We start from the raw sequence: 21,466 nt of genomic DNA on the forward strand, positions 1-21,466 counted from the left end.
TGGGTGAGGAAAAATTCATAACACACCGGTGTTTTTGCAATCCACCCGCGGGGGGGTTTTGTTTCTTTCGCGAAGGAAAGTCCAAGGCGAACGCCCTTGTTGTTATGAGGAAAAACGGGAAAACAATGGCTGTGCTGGAATGCACTTACGTTGTAAGCCCTCGCGCCAGTACATCTCTAACTTAGTGTACTCGCCTAGTTAACGGGCGAGCGGGTGAAAGTATCACAACAGAACAGATTCGAGAGCATGAGACTAGACTTAGTATTGGGGAAGGGAAACTAGACCGAGAGGGTATGTATGTGGTCCGTGGAAACTATTTAAAATAGTGTTGGACCGCAGAGCGCGGCGCAACAGTATGGTATTTGATCTGTAAGAAGATTATTACTTAGCACTTACATAGCGATAAATGGATCTCTTTTTAAGCAATCAATGCAAAGGAACTGGGGAGAACCCGAGGCGCGTACAAAAAAAAGGAAATAGTGACGAAGGAAGAGGAAGGGGGAAAAGAAGGGGTAAAGCGAACAAAGTGCGTAAAACCCCTCTGAAACACGCTGCAAAGCCGCATCGCCGTTCGTCGTCTGTGTACTTCTGTGTGAAGTTGACACGGGGTCTGTTTCGCTATAACGGCAAACGAAAAGCAGACAAAGATCAGAGGACATGAAAGCGGTCTGGCTGCTGGATAGAAGACTATGAGTCTGTGTGGTGAATCTTTCTCCCAACGTTTTGTCCAACGATTCCGGAATTATTAGGGGAAGACCATGGGGGAAGGGGGCGCGAAAATCCGCGCGCACACGATTCTCTTCTTTCTCTCTCACTGGTTCAAGTGGCATTCGTTGGCGTAAAGTAGTGCGCAGACAGGGAGAAGTGTGAAGATGAAGTAGTACGCCAGCGAAACGCAGTCCGGCTGTCCCGGCTAACAAAAAGAGTATAGAAGACACACAATGCAAACTTCACTCGTCCGACAAATCGGGCATTTATCTACTACACACATCGTAAAGCATGAACATGAAAAGAATCAAACTGGAATGGTCACCATCCCTGCGACATTAAGAACAAAATAAAGGAAAAGGAGCTAGGGACACACACAGAGACACATTGCGCATGATGTGCGAAGGTAGGCATTCTTAGGCGTAGAACTGTGTCTGCGAAGGGATTTGCATAACAGAGCCCGCCAACAGAACGACGGAAAGGTTGGCAGGAATCATCGCAGTTGTGTGCGGAACGCAGAGCGATTAGAATATGGAATGATTGAAACAATAAAGTAAGTGATTGCGGCTACACGTAATAATTTGGTTTTTGTTTTGGCTCAGCTTGAGAAAGTTCCCCCCTTGCATGTTTTTCGAAATAAAAATTATATTTTGATTGAATGAAGTTATGATCTCCTTCAAAAGAAGGACATTCATCTTTTCCTTTATCATCCATCCGGACTGTTGAGAGCATTTTAAATGATAGCAACTTTTACTCAACACCACCTGTCAAACGCGTTCGGAATCCTAATCCGGCTCCAATAACCATAGCAACGCAATTAAAACATTTTCGTTGCCATGGTAATTTCAGCTTCAATTTAGCCTTTAGCCGGAGAAAGATCCCGCATATAATTGTCCACTTATAGGAGTGATGTGGTGACTTCTTCTTCTTGGCGTTACGACCTCTTGGTCATGCCTGCCCCGTTAAGGGCTTACGAGACTTGTTTCCCTGTTGTACGTACGTGGATAGTCAGTCCTCTCGAACAGGGGAGGGTCCGGTCTCGGTTGGGATTTGAAACCACGCTGTCGAGGTGATGAGCCCCGGCGCTCATGGGCCGATTTTCTAACCGCTACCGCTCGGCTGTTGCGGACCCCAAAATACTGACTGATGCTGACTTAAATAATGTTTTTCGGCTTGAAAAAATGAAGATTAAGAAATCGCTTATCGTAGTCACTGGTCGCAATAAAAGCAGTTTGGAGAGCACTGTACTGATTGCGAGCTGTTTGGCGAGCTAGTTGCACGGACGAAAGCTAGGAGACTTGCAGCTCTTTCTTTCAACTAATCACCGACGATGTCACGGGTTTGTGTATCATATATTATTCTGCGTTTATTCCAAATTTCTGTTTGCTTGTTATATATAACCTGTCCCACTATCGTTTGCTCTCGTATATTGATTTTTTGTTTGTTACACTTGATGTCGTCCTCATGCCCGGCGCGAAGGGGAAAGCATTCGCGAACGTTTCCATGACAATCACGCATATCGTAGGCAGCACACGCATGATTCATCTTTCTTTTTTTATTTTACCCAGAGAAACATCACATCCTAACACGTACGAGGAAGCTGGAGCAAAAAGTGGAAGGTATGCGTTTTTTTCTCAACGGCACGAAATAGACCGAACCGAAGCAAACCGCGAAAGGACACCGGGAATTGGATTATTTTCAACTGAAAGACAAAAGTCAGTTACGCAAGTAGTACATCATTTTGTTTCGTTTACGATTCGTGTTCCAATTATATTTGCAGCTCTTTCTAACGTTGAATGCTGTGGTTTCAGTTTTCTTCCGTCCTTTTGACTGTTCGTTATTCGGCGTGTTGCACAATTTTCCTCCTTGCATTTTTTTTGCTGATTAGTTTAATTGGTTGTTTCCTGTTCCGTTTATATATATTAGTGTCAGATTTCATAACCGTTCAGTTACACTTTCATTCCGCTATGATCCACTATTACATAATCTTTTCTATTTCCTTTTTTCCTTTATACTCGCTTTCTAATATAATAGCCTATGGATGACAGAGACAAAATAATAATAATAAACAAAAATATGCGTTACTTATTCTCTTTTGCGATTAATAAACTTACTGAGTACGGGTTTTTTTCTTTTTTTACTGTTTTTTTTGTTTAGTACGGATCTGTTGCCACGTGGGTTTGTTTCCCCCTATCCTTTCTAGTATTCTATCGTCCTCTGACGGGTCGCATCGGCCCACATACAAATACTTACACACACACACAAACACACATACATGTTAACACACTCTCAATTACAAAAACACAACTTTGATAATCATCTTATTTGGGCTATACTTTTTCAAATGGGGAATGAATGGAGTAGAATAGGAAAAAAAAACAACTGATGGAGGCAGGGGAGAGAGGATCAAGGGTGGCTAGGCCCTTGGTAGCAGCAAAATGAACCAATTGAGACAGTCGTTTGGGGTCTGGGTCGAAGCTGGGGCACACTTTAATGCAATCTTTCTTGTGCGTTGTTGGAGAAGCCGGGAAAAAAGTTATCGAGAGTAAAAAGTGGAGCCCGTTTTAGACTTTTGCTCTATCGGTCAACAGGATTTACGATTACGTCTTGAGAACAGAAGGTCGTGACGTCCTTTTTTCCCCAACTGTCGCTTTCGCTATCCCCCCAAAGTGCTCCTCAGGCTGGGAAGTAAAATCTACACAACTGTCCCAAAACAATTGTAAAACATCTATTGGTCACAGATATCAATGTAGGACACCCGCTCCCCAAGCGCCGGCCGCTAGCCTTTTCCGTTCTCTTGTTTTTATTTCCCCGGCAAGGTCGTGATGGTTTAAATTGCTCATTCCGTCATCGTATTGAACAGTCGTCAAAAAAGGTATTAGCGAGTGCCATTTTTACTTTCCCCACGGTCATGTATGTGGAGGAAAGGAAAACCGTAGAACCGGAAAGGCATCAATGAAACGAAACCGTACAATAGGACGGTACAATTACAAGAGACTAATTCTTCATACAACACTTGATCGGAACCTTCATCAAACGAATCATGATGACCAACTTAATATTAGACTTGCTGCACAACACGACACACATTGCACAAATAGGACACACCAAAGTGAGAAAATCGCCATGACGTACACCAGCAACAAACGGAAAAACAAATAAAATTTTAGCTATCTTTTGTATAGGAAAGCGTGTTACCATGGAACGTTTATGAAAATGCAAATTTTTATGTGTGTGCGTGTTTCGTGTAACGCCTTTCTGAATCAGTTTTTCCTATACGTAAAATATCGTTTTCTTGGTCATCGGTCAGAATATAGATCGATTAGCTTAACACACCAGACATACTGGATGAATGGTTTATCTTTTTGTAAACCCTGGGAGAGCGAAACAAAAGGAATTGGATCGGGCCAAATTCAGAATGAGTATATAGAATTTGCAGCAGGAACAAGTGATCCGGTCGGGCCGAAAAAAGGATGAGGCCGTGTGTTCTCGTCCATCTCGAAACGCATTTATGATCGCTTGAAGGGAATTATATTCCCTCTAATCAGACATTATGATGGGGATTAATTAAGGATCATCACAATCGGGATTTTTGTTGGTGTTGTTGCTATGTACCGAATATGTGTGTATGTGTGTGTGTGTGTGTATTTATGTTGTCTGTTCTCTCCGTACTTCAGTGAAAAACGGTCTCTCGCCAGGCTTGGTGTCTCTGCCTGAACCTGCCATGAACCTGACTCCTAACCTAACTTCTTTACTGCTTCTTACAGTGCTGGTTTTGTGTTCAATCAACCAACCACTCTCTTTCTCCCTCTCCCTCTCCCTCTCTCTCTCTCTCTCTCACCCTCTGGGCCGTGCAGTCCGATTTACAAAAAAGCACGTGCGGATACGACGGCCATAGGAGCTTGCACCGTGAGATGGCCACCACTCTGTAGTCAGACCGGAGGAAGGGGACAGGCCTTTCAATTGTTGTTATTGTTGATGTTGTTGGATGCTTTTACTGCACGACAGCACCGGCCGACTTGAGCAGGGTGAGTTCCTTCTCCTTCGCTTGCACCACCGAACGCCAGTGAATGTCCTGCTCGATCACCTTCGCCTCGAGGTTTTTCAGCATATTTTCCTGTCGAGAGAAAGAGTACACGTTACAATGGATGAGAAACTGGATTTTCTTTTCAAAAAGAGTTTGAAACACATCTTGAATAAAGTTGAAGTAAAGTAGAGACGAATGGTGCCTCTTCGAACGCACTTTGCTCTCTAATAAATTAGGGCAAAAAAAAGTTTAAGTAAAGTCATACCGGTTTAATTAATCAATTTAGAACGACGCTTTGGACACGGCGAGAGTCCTCCTGGATAGGAAACTCAGTACGCACGTCACTAATGTTCTAAAGTTTAAAATCTAAACCATAACAAAATGTAATTGGAGCATACTATCGTGTACACTTATCTGCAAATTAAATACTCCGCAAGATAAGACATTTAGTTCATTCAATTGAATTACATTTTCCCAGTTTTGCTAGACGAGTATTTCGTTATCCGTTCGTAGCAGTAGCGTGTCAAGTAAGAATTTAGCGTGGTTATCGTTAGAATTTCACATTACTTACTGTGTCGGCTATGATAGTCTTATACTGGTCTACGGTTTTCTGCAGCTGCTCGTTGCGCAGCGCCATTGCCTGCTGGTCGTCCTCGGAGCCACTTTCGGCGGCACCGTTCTTGTTTGCGTCACCACCACCCCCCAGCACCTCGCCATCGTGCGCGTCATTACTATTCTCGTGTAAACTATTATTAACGGTGTTATTATTGGTATTAAGATTATTATTTGCGATTATATTGCTGCTACTACTCCTACTGCTGCTGTCGCTGTTGCTATTGTTTGCGACGGCGGCGTTGCCACTAGTGTTACTACTGCCGTTACTGCCTGCGGCGGTGGTGGTGGTGGTGGTATTGTTGTGGTGCTTTTGCTGCTGCAGCTGCTCCTGGCGCTCCTTGATGCACCCGACAGTTGCCTCGAGCCAGCTCTGGAAGTCGGTCGCGTCGACGGGCAGGACCGGCACGACGCCGGTCGGCTGCAGCAGTTTCACGAGCAGGTCCTTCGTTCGGTTCTGCTCCTCCAGCACGATCTTACCGACGTCCACTGGCGGCTTCTCGGCGCTGGCTAGCAGTTTCTGCTGCTGTTCCTACAATCGTCGTCCCATTTATTGCGTGTTTACGTTCCGAAAACGAGAGAATCGAACAGGAGAAAAGTTTCTTCCTTTAGTGATCAAGCGATCATGATGGGTGTTAATGAGGCGATAGGGATGTATGATAAGGGGACGCCATCTAGCTCATGTAGCAAAACACTTGCGCACACACGCTCAACATTCACATCTTGCCTTGTGCTTTCCCCCTCAAAGGTGCACATCCGGCGAACTCTTCACTTACAACGTTCTTCGAAGAAGCTGCGGCCTCCGCCGTCGTCGTTGTCGCCGTTGATGCTGTCACTGCACCCCTCCGTCGTTCGGCATCTTGCAATGCCTCTACCAACTTCCAGTTTTTGGTACGCAAGTTCTACAGAGCATGCGTTAGTGCAATAAAAATGTCCAGCGGATGCGTCGGTAGTAAATGTGAGGCAGGGTGGAAAGTCGTAGTAAGTAGTGAGATAAGTGATCGACAGTGTTGTTGGATGGTGATTGGTGAGTAACAGTCGGGAAGTGGAACGATCGTATCGATTGGAGGAGATGAATCGTGGTTGGCGTTTTTTTTATTATTTTTTGTTGATGATGCGTTTTTATACGATAAAGGGTGGCAGCGAAACGGGACGACGCGCGTAAAATAAAAGAACAGAAAAGAAAAAGAGCAAATACAACGTAAACAAGTGAAACGTCAACGAAAATCTCTGCTTATACGAAACATTATGCTAGCATAGTCGTGCATTCGTCGTTACTTTTTTTGCGTGCAGGAAAAACAACATATCCATCGTATGTACAAGCAACACATAAAGCTCCAGACATGAGTTTCGTACAGCCACACACGAGTAATAATTTCAAAATGTTTGCACCACTTCCAATAAAGCTTTTAAAATGTTTTTCTTATATTCCAATTGAAAAAAAATAGAAGCAAATTTCTGTTTCACTCCGCGTGCAGAAAAGCGTTTGAAAAGAGCAATTATTGTCTGGCTGAACTATAGGAATGAAATGCCTCGAATTTGATGCCTCTTTTTGAATAACAACAATTTCGACAAATGGATAAAATTGAACAGAATTTGGAAACATAATTTCAATCAATCTTTTTTAAATATGTTCTAATGGAATTGAAAAGCTCCAAAGGTTGTTATAAGCGAATCTGAAGTATAAAGTGTTATTTTTCTTTTATGTATCTTCTGAAATAATAAAGGTTCATATCTGTATTGGATCGGTTAGTCTGTTGCTATTGGTAACACTGTTTACAGCGAACGGGCGGAAAACAGTAAAAGGGGTTACACAACACATCATGTACGCTGCGCCGGCAAAACCTGTATATTATGTTTACCCAAGTGAGGATGGAACAAATTTGTTTTGTATGTGCTAGATCCCAAAAAAATAGCTACAAAATCGAATGAGTCATCGAAATAAACCAACAGTTCTAAGGCGAGCGCAACAGATGGTAGATCAAACAAAAATAAACACACCTTTAACCATTCTCCCTATCGATTGCTTTCCCTCAAAACCTTCTCCAAGGTAACACACACCCACCCACACATACATATATATTTAGAGTTAATCCGTTGTAGACGGTGCATTTTGATGCCACCTGACTTACGTCATTCTTCTGCCGCTGTTCGTCGAGCTGTTTTTGCAGCTGCTCCTCTCTCGCCTTCAACTCGTTCGCCTGCTGCTTGTAGTCGGTTAGCAGGCTCTTGCACTCAACCAGCTCGGTCCGGTAGACCTCGAGCTTCGATTTGGTGGAGTCTAAGGCATTCTGGAGGTTGCGGATCTCGACCCGGTTACTTTCGTCGGCCTGGCTGTTGGCGACGGCAGCGGCAGCCGCGGCCGATGCAGCCGCTACCGCCTGCTTCTGCTTCGCCTGCAGCTCCGCCTTCAGCTGCTCGTTTTCGTAGCTCTGCTGCTGGCAGGTCTTGCTCAGCTCATCCTTCTGTCCCAACTCTAGCCGCAGCTGGTGCAACTCATTCTCATAGGCAGTCAGTTCTGTGGGAACCAAATGACACGAAATGACAGTGAAACGCCGACACCTAAGAGCTAGAAACCGATGCCCGAAACTTACTCTGTACCCGTTGTCTGAGGAGCTCTTCGCTGTTGTGTAGTAAAATTTCATACTCAGTCTTTTTCTTCATCAGCTCCTGCAAATAGAGAAAAAAACGTATACATATGAGACTTGCATCATTTCCATCTTCGTCAGCGTATGGGGCAACTGGGTAGCTTGAAATCTACTAATCTACTAAGAAAACCCCAAGACTAACCTCCTCGGACTGTAGTTTTTCATTGAGCAGCTGGCTCTTAGCCATCAGCTCTTGCTGCAGCAGCTGCAGATCGTTGTTGAGTTGCGCGATCGTCGACCCATGATCCTGCGTGGCCGCGTGCTCCTTCGATAGCTGAATGTACTTCGCCTGCAGCTGCTGGAACTGCAGTGAGAGCGTGTGTTTCTCGCTGGCCGTCTTTTCCTTGACGTTGACCAGCTCCTGTGTGAGATGGTGCACCTCCTGTTTCTTGTTATTCAGCTCCTCGACGTACGCCTTCAGTGCGGCCCCGGTCTGCATCTTTTCCCCGTTCAGCTCCTGGCGCAGCTCTTTCAGCTTTGCCTGCAGCCCGGTGGCTGCCTTCTGCTCTTCGGCTAGCGCCAACTCTTTTTCCTGCAGCTGCTTCTTCAGCTTCTGCAGCGGGTCGGACGGGTCGTTCCACTCGGACGGATCCTTGGCCAGCGTGTCCTGCTGCTTGTTCAGCAGGAAGTCGATCAGAATCTGTATATCGTTACGCGGCAGGTCCGCCTTGTTGAGGATGTTCACCAGCGAGTGCACGTTGGTCGCATCGGCCGCCTCGGCCGCCAGTTCCTGCGTGAGCAGCTCGTTTTTCTTCTTCTTGCTCGACTTGTCCTTATGCGCCGGGGCAGGGGTGGCCTTAGTTTCGCCAAACGTAGTTTGCTTTTTCACCTCAACCACGGCCGCAACGTGTTGCTGCTGCTGATCATCGGCGGTACTGTTTTTCGGAGACATTTTTGGTTGATGTTCCTTCTTGTGCTTGCCCGAATGGCGCTGCTCCTTTGGCTGTTGTTTGCCAGTCTTTGCTTCCTCTTCATGTTTCTGTAAGCAGCAAGAATCAAACGAATAAGCGTAAGCAATTTTTAGCTCTGGTGATCAAGTAGACATGGAGATTACTCTTAAGGGTTTGGGAAACGAAGCGTAATCGTGTCATTCCGCTACTCAATCTGTCAAAAAGAATATTGGCTCACCTACCCTATAATCGCATGGGTAATCTTGTCAGAACGTAAACAAACCAATCAAAAGTTCACTCGATCGCGAATATTTATCGAAATTCAGTGATTATTTAGCGTAGTTTTTGTATCTTCAACCATGTACAACAAAATAATAGCTGTAGTTTCAAGAAATGTTGCAACTTTTATCAGATTGCAAAACATAAATAAAGCACAGATGAGGTTTGGCCCGAATATCGACGATACACGAGAGACCAGCGATTACGCTTCGTTTACCGTGCCCTTTATGCAAGTACTATAAAATGTGAACAAATCAGTTCAAGAATGGTCCAGCTTACTACGTCTTTTATTTGTTACCTGCTGACGGGCAATTTCCAGCGCATCCTTAGGATGAATCTCAGCAAAATGGTTCATCTCCGGGACGGAATCCAGCGGCTTCACCAGCACCGGTTCGGTTTTGTTAACCAGTATGCCACCGGGAGATTTCTGCTTGTTCTTCTTTCCACCCTGCTGCTGATGCTGCTTGTTGTCCTTCTTCTGTCGATATGGAAGAGAGAGCGACCGATTAAACAAATCGTTTCCCCCCGCAGCCAGCCGTCCCACACTAGCCAACCTACCTTATTGCCACTGGAGTTATCGCTCAACGAAAATGCTTCCGTCTCGGAGTATTCCACCGTCAAGTTGGTCGCTTGTCCGGTGCGCTTCTTTGCGCCGTACGTCAGGGGATTAATTTCCTCTTCCAGCTGGCTCTCGGACGAATTGCCATCACTTTCGCGCTCAACCACTTCCACGCGTTGCTGCTGTTGTTGCTGCTTCGCCCCACGACCCTTCCCACCCTGATTTGCTGGATGCGTTTTCTTCGTCTTCTTGTTCGTGCTCTCCTTGGTCGATTTGCTACTGCTGCTACTAGTGCCGGTTGCCGTCGCCGTTAGGCCAAGGATGCGCTCGCGCATCTCACGCTTCTCCTTTACCATCTCCTCGAAGGACTTGCCCTTCGGTAGGAAGCGGCTGATGAAGAGCATCGACATAAAGGAAAAGAACACCACAATGAGGACGAATGCCAATGTAGTCAGATCCATCTTTGCATGGTTTGCTGCACGCTCGCGGTTCTGGTGGATATGCTACTACTGTCGATGGCAACGCGGGCGACGTCCGCTTCTCGAGTGATTGTTCCGTTTGGTAGTGTAATTCACGACGAGAAAGACACGCTGGAAGCTGCGGAGGAAAGAAAAACAAACTATTGATGAAGTCAGTCGCAACCATTTTGGGTTTGTTTTAATTGAGGCGATACGGGCGGGCACGCGTTCAGCCGATTGCGCCAAAACCCCAGAGCCAACAACCAGCAGAAGTTAATAGAACTCATCAAATCAACTCGAGTCATACGTCAAACCTCTCCTTCAGCGTTAAAGTCGGGTGCCGGGGCAGTGATAATTTGAAGCGGTTAGCGAGACACTATACGTGCCAAAGAGGGCACAAAATCTTTTCTTTGCAGCATCTCTTGTAAGTCGCCACGTACGTGTGCCATTATAACCGAACAACCAAATGTACAGTGCTGGAACAGAGATCTCTATTCATCATCGCCTTTGTAGCAATGATAGGATCCGTTGCTTCACGTGCCCGAGCGGATGCTACTAAGATTTGCGCCATTTTTAGCGATTAGGTTAAGCGCCACGTACGTTGTTTGCATGATTGTAGAGCTTCAGATGGATGGGTTCACTTGAATGTATTTCTTCTTATTTTAGATTAGGATTGATTTTAAAATAGCCTTGAAGCGACAGTAAGCGATTTCGCGCCCTGCTAATCAACAGATGTTGATTAACATAATGACGCTCGAATCAAACCACGACTCAAAACCTTCAAGATTAATGTACTCTTACTCCTTCTCAAGGCCGATTACCGTTATCTATGTTTATGAACTATAAATTATGCCATGATGGGTATGGTTGCAAGCCATCTCGACGGAGTCTCAAAGATACGAGGCAACTCAGGAACCTAAGGATAGTGTTGCGCATGGCAACATACGTTCAGAAGCAAACGTGGGATGCCATGCCTACTCGAAGTGTACACAATTTGGTACAAATTTAAATAATCAGTAGTATCTATACACCGTACACGTGACATAATGCCGTTTCTCTTTAAATATATGCCATGGCACACTCCTATCAGTGGGTCCAGCCCAAGGCCCAATGGAACGAAGACGGCCACACCGAACCCTGCCCCTAATAGCGTAGAGTATTTCCTGTTCGGTTGTCGCTTGGCGGCAGTTTTCTTGTGGGAACGATTTCTCGTCACTTCCGGTGGAGACGGAAGGAACAGGCACCGAAAACAAAAAAAAAGAACATCAGAGAAATCTTCACCCGTGTGGCCCAGATAATGGCTACCCAACGAGTGTGCGATATGGCAGCGAAGGAAAAGTAGTGATGATGCCATTCTTTTGTAACAAGTCTTACTACAGCATCGAGCGAAGTGTTTTCTTTTTATCTCTTCACGCCTTTTTTGGAAGAGCTGGGGTTACATATAAAAGAACATCGGCATCAAACAGCATATAGATAATGGCATATAGTTTCATGACCTCCTAGGCAACGTGCTATAAAGAAAAAATGACATCAAATTTGATATAGATCGTCAACGTTTAACTCAAACTACTTCGACAGACAGTCACAAAAGGTGGCCAAATGCGAGACTAACGCTCTACTGGAGTTTTCATAGCCTATCGAAAACGGCGAAAGTGCACTGTATTATCTCCCATTGATGGCCAGGTATGAGGTTGAGTTTGGCTGTTGATTCCGAAACGGTGTGGTCGTTAACGACTGGTCCAATGATCTATCGATAGTCTAGTGGTGTATGGTCAGCTTGTTTTTCGCTGATAACAGATAATACATACACACCCTACAGTACTGAGGAAGGTATACGAGCCCAAACTATAGCCCTTTCAATTTCCTCCGATTATATGCTGCTTGAACGGAGTGAAATGGACAGAAATCGAAAAGAACGATGACCGAGTGAAAACCCTGACGATGCCGGTGGTGATTGCTGAGATTATGGAAACAGATCGATTGCATAATTCGGTACAACTACATTTTGTTCGTAAGCGATGGGAAACGAAAAAATATCTCACAAGAAACCGATGGTGCACCGGACGCGAAAGTGAAAGATTAATTGGAAGGCAATTGATTGTTCAATTTTGGATAGTCGATAAATTCAAATTGGTGATGTCTAAAAACTAATCCAAAAAAATCATCTGACAGACAAAGCCAACCCACATCAAATGAGACAAACTGTTCATTCATGTTGTGGCAGAAACCTTAACTATATAAGCATCGTAGAAAGTGAAGACTAAATCTCTCTCTACTCCTTTTCGATGGTGTCGGTTACGCTTTTACGAACTTGTCGTAAATTACACCGAGCTTTTCCATCGTTTGAAAGAAGGAACAATACCGGAAAACACCACGAAGCTGCCGTGAAAAGTCGCGCTGCTTCTTTTCATTAACGTCAATTGAGTTCCGGTTTAGATCGAAACTTTTACCGGAGTTTTTCGTCCATCCTGACGACCCGCGGTAAGATGGTTCATATCAGATTTGGATTGTCTTTTGACATTTTGTTTCTATAGATTATTTATTGCAGGTGAAATTGAAACAGTAAGTTTTAGCTGAAAAACAAAACAAACGAATAATATAAATAAACATATATTTGTGGATAAAACGTTGATAAAGCTTAATGATAAAAGGAAAGCAAAGCGATATGGCGATCATCAACGGAAAAAAACGTGCCACGTGCAAACATTCGACTCATAGAGCGGCTTCCAAGTATGGTTCCTTTGATGGGGCGAAATCATCCATGCAAAAAGGTTCCCAATAGTATAAACTGGTGCAATCGCAGTAGGCCATGTTTGCGCAGCCATCATCATATCGTTTCTTAGCGACAGGGTTTGCTGCGGTTAGCAGAGGATTCTGCTGCGCCTGGTGTGGCAAGGAAATGCAAACTCACAGCGCAATCGAATCAAGAGAAGAGAAAGAAAATAAAACTCCCTGAAGGTCACGGGGTGTTCGTAGACAGACACAGGACACCGACTTGTTGGCGCTGGCCGGATTGGGGTTTGTGCATATTTGTTTCTCACAGTTGCTGCTATAGTAATCACAGCCTACTGCTTTTTCGCGATCTTCTGTGGTTGGAGCGGCACCGGGAAAGAATAAGCAACAGCAAGGGTGAAAAGAATACAAAAAACGCAACGAAAGCGCCATGGGGGACGGGATGGATGCATTCGACCCCGCATGTCCGTGTCTCTGTGTGTGTTCATGTCCGTGAAGGAAAACCAGTTATAGAAGCTCCAAGTAGAAGCGTTTGCCAGTTTTTCGCTTCCTTATGACGTGTTCGTTCTTTGGTTTGTTGCAAGTTCCAGCGATCTACGGCGAACACTGAAGTCAAGAAACGTCTAAAGATTATCTCTACTTGAACGGATGAAAAGAGCGACCCAAGTCCGAACCGTCCCAACACAGGGTGGAGTACTAGTGCTTGAGATGATCGGTCGGAAGTGTGGGTTTTTGCGGAAAACGCGGGCAAGGTACGCGGTAAAGGTGGCACATTGAGGGGAGGCATAGTTGAATGCGTCGTAGGTAACGTCATAAGAAAGCATGCACTGCACATTTGTCTGTGCCTTTTGTCTTCTAGTGGAACACCGCTCCCCGTTCCACAGGATGCAATCGAGGTGATGTGGCAGTTAAAGCAAGGGCACACGACCGATCGCCATCTTCTCGGATCCACTCGAGGTAGACCCATGTTGAAGATCACAGGTAAATTATAGTGAGCTCAGCTCAGGGCTCGTCTACAACGTCTATGGTTTGCGATATACGATTAAAAAGCCGCTTGGCGCTGCCACCCTTAATTCAGGAAAGCCACAGGAAACATTCGAACCAAGGCAAACGGGCGCGACATCCCTGTATTGTGAGCTCCATTCCATTTCCCAGGGTTGGAAAGTTGGGTTGTAATTGGTACGGATCATTTTCTTCCATGCTCTGCGGACCGATCCTCTGTGTGGAAATTTGTTTTAATTGTTTTGCTGAGGGCCAGCCTGTCAGAACTGTTTAGGAGAAAAGGGTAGATTTTGCAACAAATTGCGCAATTATCGAAAAAAAGTGTCGCAATATTTTTTCATAAAATAAAAATTTCTCTTTACACGAAATTGATTGTTATCTATTCTTTCAACTCAATTCATCGTCGTTCAAATAATTGATAATTTATAATTTCCTAATGAAAGTGATCTGTTTAAATAACGTGAAAATTCTAGTCTGATTATTAATATTCGACTCTTGTCGTTCTTCATAAATTTAAAAAACGTTGTAGATTGAAGATGATCTGAAACAAATTATGACCTCAGTGCGAAGTTGAAGTCAGCGATGAGTTCATACACGTAGCATCTCCCTCTCTGGCCATCTTCTTATTTCAGTTCGTTGCATGCCAAGCTCTTGCCTTGACTTGATATTAAAGACATGTGTCGTGGCCGTACTTGCCTACGTCGGTGGAGAATCGATTGGGGAATTTCTCCGATGAAGCACCAACGTAGCCCCTGTATAATCGTTCGCCTTAGATATTGTAGCTCTTTCTTCCAGCAATCCGTTTTCGTTTTACAATCGGCAAAGTCGGTTGTGAAATCGATCCCAACAGTTGCGTTCCTTCATTTCTTCATTTAGCACAAGTTGGATGGTTTGCCAGCAAATATGACCAGTTGGTACCAGTGTCTTCCTCTGTAAATGACTACCAAGCTGAATCTGATGTGTGTACTGCGCGGTATGAGTTGGAATTATCTCTATACACTCCCGGGTGATGGGCGATGCTGATGATGGCGATATGAACCGCAACATCGGGATGTGCCCGATTCGAAGATTCGAAGCGAGAGCGAGCAGAGAGCTGTCAAAACGAATAGCGCCACATCGGTCCCTCGCGGCACCTTCATCAGACAGCCCTATTTTTCTACCTACTCCCCACGTCGCCATCCCTACCTCTGTTTTTCCGCTCTTCCTCAAACGGTACCGGACTACGGGTGAGCTGCGGTTGTCTAAATTGCTTATTCAAGTGTCACTTTTTTTTTAATGGCGAAGCGTAAAATGAACAACTGCCGCGTTACTACTACTCGGTGAACTGTGATCCATCTCCCCCGGACCCGGCTAGACGGCTAAAACAAGAGCATATATTAGTGAAAAAGCATGTAGATGATGCTGAATCTCGTTGCGACCATCACGCACACGTACGGATGGACGGATGATGAGTTCAGTACACAATACCGTATCCTGTAAGCACGACCCAATCGCGGTACGCGATTGTATTTGGCCAGCGTGCCCTGTGGGTCGGCGGCTGTCGCCATCAGTAAAGTTTGTCCACTTGTCTATAGCGTGTACATAAACGTGTTCTTCATTCATTTTTTTTTTTTTGTCTGTAATCATTCCAGGGAAACCCATCATCAGTAAAATCCAGTCGGGAATCCGAAACGTGTGTTATTTCTGCTGAGATGAGCATGAAAACCCGAAAATAAAACACGCTTATCAATTGTTGTCTTTTAACAGTCGCTGAAGTGCACCGAAAGCGACCGATTACCAGTTGGGATTATCGGCCAATTGATGATTACATGCTTATATTTAGTCACGGGCAAGATTTACGCTCGCATATTAGGTACGGACAGATATATTCCCGAGTGCACGCCATAGCCGGGTGCTTATCTCGATCTTGCTGGCACAAAAATTGTTGACCACCTTCCCACCACCATCCTCCTACTGTTCGTATCCAAAAGCTCAAACGTTAATCTAACCCACAACAATCGCTCGTCGTACAATGTCGGTTCACCCTCGGTCTCTCGCTAGGGGCAACCCGTTGCCTCCAATCCTTACGATTTTGTTTGGGACGGTCCGGAAGTTTCTACCTAATCGACACTGATGACAGACGTCGCAGAGATGGGCAGACGCATTCTTTGAATTCGGTGCAAAGTTTCCGGGGGTTGGCATAAAATTGCTCAAATAGAAATGAAACCACACAACGACCATAACGGCCGAAGCGCAGGTGAATGTAAGATTTTTGCCTCCCCCAAGGGTTTGTGCGTGCCAGAGGGCGGTGTCGCGGAAGCGGCGAGACATTGGTAGAACACAATTTAACGCTGGCGTCGTCGGCCCGTCGCAGATTGATTTTAATTCCGAAACTTCTGGGACAGTACAGTCTGTGGCACGTCGTGGAATCAAGAAGAAAACAAAAAAGAACAATCCCTCGGGAAGGGTAAGCACCACATCATCAGACTGCAGATGGAGGAGGAAGAGTAGTATGCTGAGATTGATCTAGTGGACTCTGTTGTTTTTTTTTGTTCAGCGAAGGTCGGATGGCAATTTAGAATCTCTTCTTTGGCTGGCATTTCTTTTTTTCTGTTGGCAATTTGTTTCGCTGAAGGTGTACGCACCCGCTCGCACATACAAAATCACACGCGAGCACATACGCACACACGCACATGCACAAACATACACTCGCGGAGTAACGGTAGATTGGATACCGCGTATACCTCTTTTTGGCTTCCTTTTTTTCACTAGCACCTAATTAAGCGGCTCCTCTCAGCGCACACCTAATGCTTCAGCCGGCCTCTGGTGCTGCTGCTGCTGCTGATGTGATTGTCCGTGTCCGTATTCCTGCTGACGACTCCTGCTACAGCAAAGCTAATCCTTGTATATGTCCACCGCCTAGAAGAAGGCCTGGAAATTTGATGTCAGCACGAACGCCAACGCCAACGTCACACGTACGGATGAGCACGCACACGCACCGACCGACCGGACCGAACAGGGGTGTGGGGAGATGGAACGGAAAAAACGGGAAAACGGAAAAACAAGGAACCAAACGGAGGTCTAGACAACGCGAAACACAGGGTCTGCGAAGAACAGGACCGATTTTACGGGAACAGTAAGGACACGACAAGACACCACGAAAAGGGCTTGCTGGCGATCCAGGCGAGCGTGAGACGACGTCGATGGGAATCGCGCGAGTGACAAATTTCACTGTAAATTGAACACGTAGGAACCGACGGAACAGAATGACGCCAGTGCGTTAGAGGGAGAGCGGGCGAGCGAGCGTTCGCGACGGCGAGGTCATCGGCATTGAAGATTCAGTGTAGCGTTGGCAGAATCGGGATTCGGAAGATTCGAATCCCATTTGACGGATTCTAAAGATTTGATTCGATTGGGATTCGAATCAGATTTGATTTATTTGGGATTCGAAACAGATTTGATTTGTTTGGGACTCGATTTGATTCAGTTCTGACTTGATCACAATCTATTTGAATTTGATGTGACTCGATCTGGACACGAGGTGAGTCAATTACTCACGTAACGAGTCGATATGACGGATTGGGATTCGGACTCAGAGATGCGGATCTCCAAATGGATTTGATTCGAAAGATTGGAATCCCACCGGGAATCGATTTTCCCAACACTAATTCAGTGTTCCTTTGAATCGGTTATGAGTTTTAACCGGCCACGAGTAGTAAACCGGTTAGCGTGACCCGCTGACGTCCGGCTCGTGATGTATACACTATCGGAGAATGTAATAATGTGTGTAAAGAAACGATGCACATTCATTCAAACATCCCTTCGAGCACCCATTTCATAAGGGGATTCACGAATCCTATTGCATCCCGGTTTTGTTTTCTACTAACCCATTCTCACTTTTCAACCGGGCTAGAATTTTGGTTAACGGTTCATAACCGTTTCGTCGCATGAGCAGGCAAGGTGAATAGATACCATGCGTTTTTAGCCGGCTTTCGTGAACGACATTTTGTTTATATTGTACCAAACATTTGAGTGCTGTATGCAATGTTGGTTTAAGAAACATTTAATGGCATGTTTTAGAATGGTTCAATTGGGTAGTAAACAAAATATTACCCTTTTGTGCTCTAATCAACTTGTGCTCAACAAACGCATACTTTGACATCTGATTGACAACTCACTGCGTTTACAGGGTTTCACGTATAACTCACGATCGTGAGATTTATTTAGTGCACATAAATATAAATATTGCTCCAAAAGCAGTCAAAGAAGCAACGTAGTATTTATAGTTGTTTTGAGGTATACCTAACGTGGGGAAATCGGAACCAGGTCAATTATGATCGAAATAAATGCAAAACTTTTGCGTGACCAAAGTGCAGTGTTCATGTGCGGTGAGGTGGTCGAATGTTTGATAGATTTTATCCATCCATCCCTCCCGGAGCACAAGATATCGCAGAGTAATAGGTGGGAGCTGCTGATACATAATCGAAGCTCATTAACTTTTAGGCAATAACAAAGAAAAAATCTATAGTGATATTCTAGAGAATCTCGCATGGGCCACCGTTCAACTTCATTGCTACTGTAATGCGTCTATGAACGATCGAACTGGAAATGATGTCGCGGCAAGCAGAAACGTTGGAGGAACCACATCGCTCAACGCAAGCAACCAGCTGAAGGGAGAGGTTTTACAATCTACTGAACCGAAAATTCTTTTTTGTGACCTACGATTATCACCCGGAGAAGCCAAACAATGTAAGCTACGGTTGATGATGTTCTTCTGCTGCTGCTGTATGCAATAATATGCAATAATGATATAATTCTGTTATAGTTTTGTACCGCGAAACTGTCCCTCTAAACACACCTCCTACGTATCGTGGGATCCGAGTGAAGTATTACTATAAAATAACGATTGCCACGCAGCGATTGGGATCGAGCGTGCAGGCACTGAACATTCCAATCCGAGTGCTGCCTCTTCCCCTGCCCCAAAGCGACCTCGACGAGGCGATCACGCTAAACGATGAATCTAACGAAGACCTGGCACCCAACAATCCGTTCCTGGAGAAACGAAGACCACCGTCGCGGATCGAATACGCGCTACACTATCTACGAGGAGTTACAGCCCGGAGGCGGCCAAACTTTTTCATGATCACCAACAAATGGGGTAAAGTAGGTAGGTTTTGTTTGTTCAAATCGGCCTACAAGCTGGGCGAGGATATTGTGGCCACCATCGACTTCAGCTGTGGGACGGTCAAATGTGTCCAACTATCCGTTACATTGCAATGCGAAGAAATTGAATTGAAAGCTCCAGCGCCGGGTGCTGTAGTGGCCAAAGTGGGCGACGAAACCGTTGCCACCGAGGCTGGTGCATCTGAGCCAAATTCCACCCAACCAAATGGTGTCGGATCGAGCGAATTGGAACGGAAAAAGTGTATTTCTCGCGTGACAAACTACAGCAAACATCATGAGGTGTGCCTGGGCATGCTGCAAACGCAAGTCATTCTTCCCATTCCGTTACACGTAACACCCACCTTCCGAACTGACCTGGTTGAAGTCAGCTGGAGACTACATTTCCAGTTCGTCACAAGCACAAACCCCGAGCTTTCCAGTGAAAGTTTGATTGATCGATCGGCCGAGAATGAAGACGAGCTGGAATGGGTCGCTCCGACGGATATCGCCATCGAAACGATGATCTGGAGTCTTCCCATCACAATATACCCGACTGCACCACTGCAAATCCCACAACCCTGTGGAGAATATAAGCTTCATATTAAGTGATACTGTAACGGTGCGCGAAAATAAACAGTAAGCGGTAGGTTCTCTTTGTGACAACATGAATAATATATTAGACTAATCCGAGTCCGACTGCATATTATCGTCCAAACCATCGGGAACATTTCGTTCATCTTCTGCGTATTCCTTGTCCCAGCCTGATTTCTTCCCAGTGAGAAAGTCAGCCCGCAAGGGGCCCCAGGTCGATTTGGGTTCCTCATCCGAATCAACTTCCGATTTAACATCCTCATCCTCCTCCTTTTTCACCAAGTTATCTACCAATTCCGATTTTGCTCTCGGTCCGTTCATTAGCGCATCAAGGAATTCCTTTTTACTCAAAGTCTTAAGCACCTTTTCGCGCTTATATTCGAGCTTGCCGGCTTCATCGAGCTTTCTATTCACTTCCTTTTGCTGCTTGCGTACGGCATTGAACAGCTGCACTGTGCCTTTTGTGGCCACCTTCCGCAATGTCCTTTCGCGCTCATAATCATTGATCGTTGGTCGAACCCGTAGACCGAGGATATCCTTTCGTCGTTCCTTCTTAAGCAGTGCTTTCTGCCGTAATAGTTCGTACGCTAGTTGTAAATCGTCCGGTTTATCTTCCTGGCCTTTAGCGGACGTTTCTTTTTTGACTGTTCTTTCCTGACCCACCACTTCGAATTTGTACGTCGAGGATTCCTTTTTCTTGCGTTCAATTTCGGCCTCGCTGGTGGCTTTGGAGAGTATCTTCGCATCGGTCGTTTTACGGAGGAACTTTGCCATCGTCTTAGCCCATTTGGTTGGCTCTCCTGACTCGTCCATGTTCTTCGATTCATCATCACTTTCTTCATTGTTTTCTCCTGCACTTTCATCCTCGGACATCGGGTATTCGCCGTCGGACAAGAACTCTTCATCGGCGCTGCTATCTTCGGACAGGGAATCACTATCACTTTCCTGCGCAGGCAACGGCGTTGCTGAAACATAGGGGACGGCGACGATGGAGTGAAAATCTTTGATTGTGATAAATAACGTCTAGATAAATCGTACCTTTCACTTTTTTGGCCACCTTCATCATTTTTATAACACTAATCTTTTAATAACGACCGTAAAAACAAAAGAATACGAAAGTGGTTTCGTATAAACGCACGTGTTGATGTAGGAATCAAAACAAACTTAGCCGGTTTTGACAGCAGTGTTGGAAGCTGCGTCGATTCGAACCAAGGTGTATAAATTCTATATTAATTCTAGCGAATGACCTTCAAACGCTGAACCGGTACACCGGTTGCAACAAATGCAAATGTGTGCGTGACCAAATTTGGTCTCACGGAGAGGGAATTGTCCTTTCTTCTCTCGACGAGGGCTGGTAGAAAAACTAGAAAAAATGGATAATATGTAATATGTTCCTTGAGACAAAATTACGCGTCTTGCAAAGACCTTTCATTTGAGGGGTCATTTGTGGAAATCGGTCAAGGAACGAAAAAGTTATACGGGAATTGGCTTTTTTAACCTAAATTGTCCATCAACCTGTTTAACCTTTACGCCCCCTCGGGCGAACACTTTCGGCGTCTTGAAAAGATCTTTCATTTCAATTCAACCGTGAAAATCAGTTGAAAGAATCAATAGTTATTAACAAATAGGCAGATTTTGGCTTTTTAGTAATCGAAGTGTATTCACCTTGTTCCCGGTACAGTGCTATCTCTTTTCCACACAATAAGTTTTCTCAAAAACTAGAAAATATTAGTAGATCTAATGTAAGACATTAGATCTAATGTAAGACAAAGTTGTTATCTAATGTAAGACAAAGTTGTGCAAATATATATATAAAA

General features: G+C 45.0%; 3 protein-coding genes across 5 annotated transcripts; 1 reads left to right on the forward strand and 2 right to left on the reverse strand.

Annotated features, from left to right (window-relative positions):
• Positions 1-2,520: 2,520 nt before the first annotated feature.
• LOC131271493 (ribosome-binding protein 1) lies at positions 2,521-17,183 on the reverse strand. 3 transcript variants are annotated; one of them, XM_058272939.1, is made up of 10 exons: positions 16,640-17,183; positions 9,723-10,320; positions 9,463-9,642; positions 8,138-8,974; positions 7,942-8,017; positions 7,480-7,865; positions 6,145-6,249; positions 5,307-5,879; positions 4,550-4,825; positions 2,521-2,743 (listed from the first exon to the last, which is right to left on the reverse strand). In XM_058272939.1, the coding sequence occupies exons 2-9, from the start codon at positions 10,182-10,184 to the stop codon at positions 4,703-4,705; spliced, it is 2,742 nt and encodes a 913-aa protein (XP_058128922.1). In that variant the 5' UTR covers positions 10,185-10,320; positions 16,640-17,183; the 3' UTR covers positions 2,521-2,743; positions 4,550-4,702. The 3 variants fall into 3 exon arrangements, with proteins under 3 accessions (XP_058128922.1, XP_058128921.1, XP_058128923.1); XM_058272938.1 differs by having other exon boundaries at positions 6,124-6,249; XM_058272940.1 differs by lacking the exon at positions 6,145-6,249.
• Positions 17,184-18,164: 981 nt separating this feature from the next.
• Positions 18,165-19,752, forward strand: LOC131261552 (RAB6A-GEF complex partner protein 2). The gene is made up of 3 exons (XM_058263617.1): positions 18,165-18,356; positions 18,424-18,644; positions 18,721-19,752. Exons 1-3 carry the CDS (start codon positions 18,229-18,231, stop codon positions 19,665-19,667), a joined length of 1,296 nt encoding a protein of 431 aa, XP_058119600.1. The 5' UTR covers positions 18,165-18,228; the 3' UTR covers positions 19,668-19,752.
• Positions 19,713-20,804, reverse strand: LOC131261553 (RRP15-like protein). Its single transcript, XM_058263620.1, has 2 exons — positions 20,688-20,804; positions 19,713-20,614 (listed from the first exon to the last, which is right to left on the reverse strand). Exons 1-2 carry the CDS (start codon positions 20,713-20,715, stop codon positions 19,740-19,742), a joined length of 903 nt encoding a protein of 300 aa, XP_058119603.1. The 5' UTR covers positions 20,716-20,804; the 3' UTR covers positions 19,713-19,739.
• Positions 20,805-21,466: the final 662 nt, after the last annotated feature.

This window comes from Anopheles coustani, chromosome 3 (assembly GCF_943734705.1).
Source record: "Anopheles coustani chromosome 3, idAnoCousDA_361_x.2, whole genome shotgun sequence".
Lineage (NCBI taxonomy): Eukaryota > Metazoa > Arthropoda > Insecta > Diptera > Culicidae > Anopheles > Anopheles coustani.

What these genes read in the sequence shown, in the direction of transcription:
- LOC131271493 (XM_058272938.1), bottom strand. Translation starts at nt 10,184, where the DNA reads ATGGATCTGACTACATTGGCATTCGTCCTCATTGTGGTGTTCTTTTCC. An exon ending in TGGAAATTGCCCGTCAGCAG is followed by an intron (nt 8,975 to 9,462) that starts GTAACAAATAAA and finishes TGCTGCTTACAG; the next exon opens with AAACATGAAGAGGAAGCAAA. An exon ending in CCTCAGACAACGGGTACAGA is followed by an intron (nt 7,866 to 7,941) that starts GTAAGTTTCGGG and finishes TGGTTCCCACAG; the next exon opens with AACTGACTGCCTATGAGAAT.
- LOC131261552 (XM_058263617.1), top strand. Translation starts at nt 18,229, where the DNA reads ATGATCGAAATAAATGCAAAACTTTTGCGTGACCAAAGTGCAGTGTTC. An exon ending in AAGATATCGCAGAGTAATAG is followed by an intron (nt 18,357 to 18,423) that starts GTGGGAGCTGCT and finishes AAAAATCTATAG; the next exon opens with TGATATTCTAGAGAATCTCG. An exon ending in ACCCGGAGAAGCCAAACAAT is followed by an intron (nt 18,645 to 18,720) that starts GTAAGCTACGGT and finishes ATTCTGTTATAG; the next exon opens with TTTTGTACCGCGAAACTGTC.
- LOC131261553 (XM_058263620.1), bottom strand. Translation starts at nt 20,715, where the DNA reads ATGATGAAGGTGGCCAAAAAAGTGAAAG. An exon ending in GGTGGCCAAAAAAGTGAAAG is followed by an intron (nt 20,615 to 20,687) that starts GTACGATTTATC and finishes CCTATGTTTCAG; the next exon opens with CAACGCCGTTGCCTGCGCAG.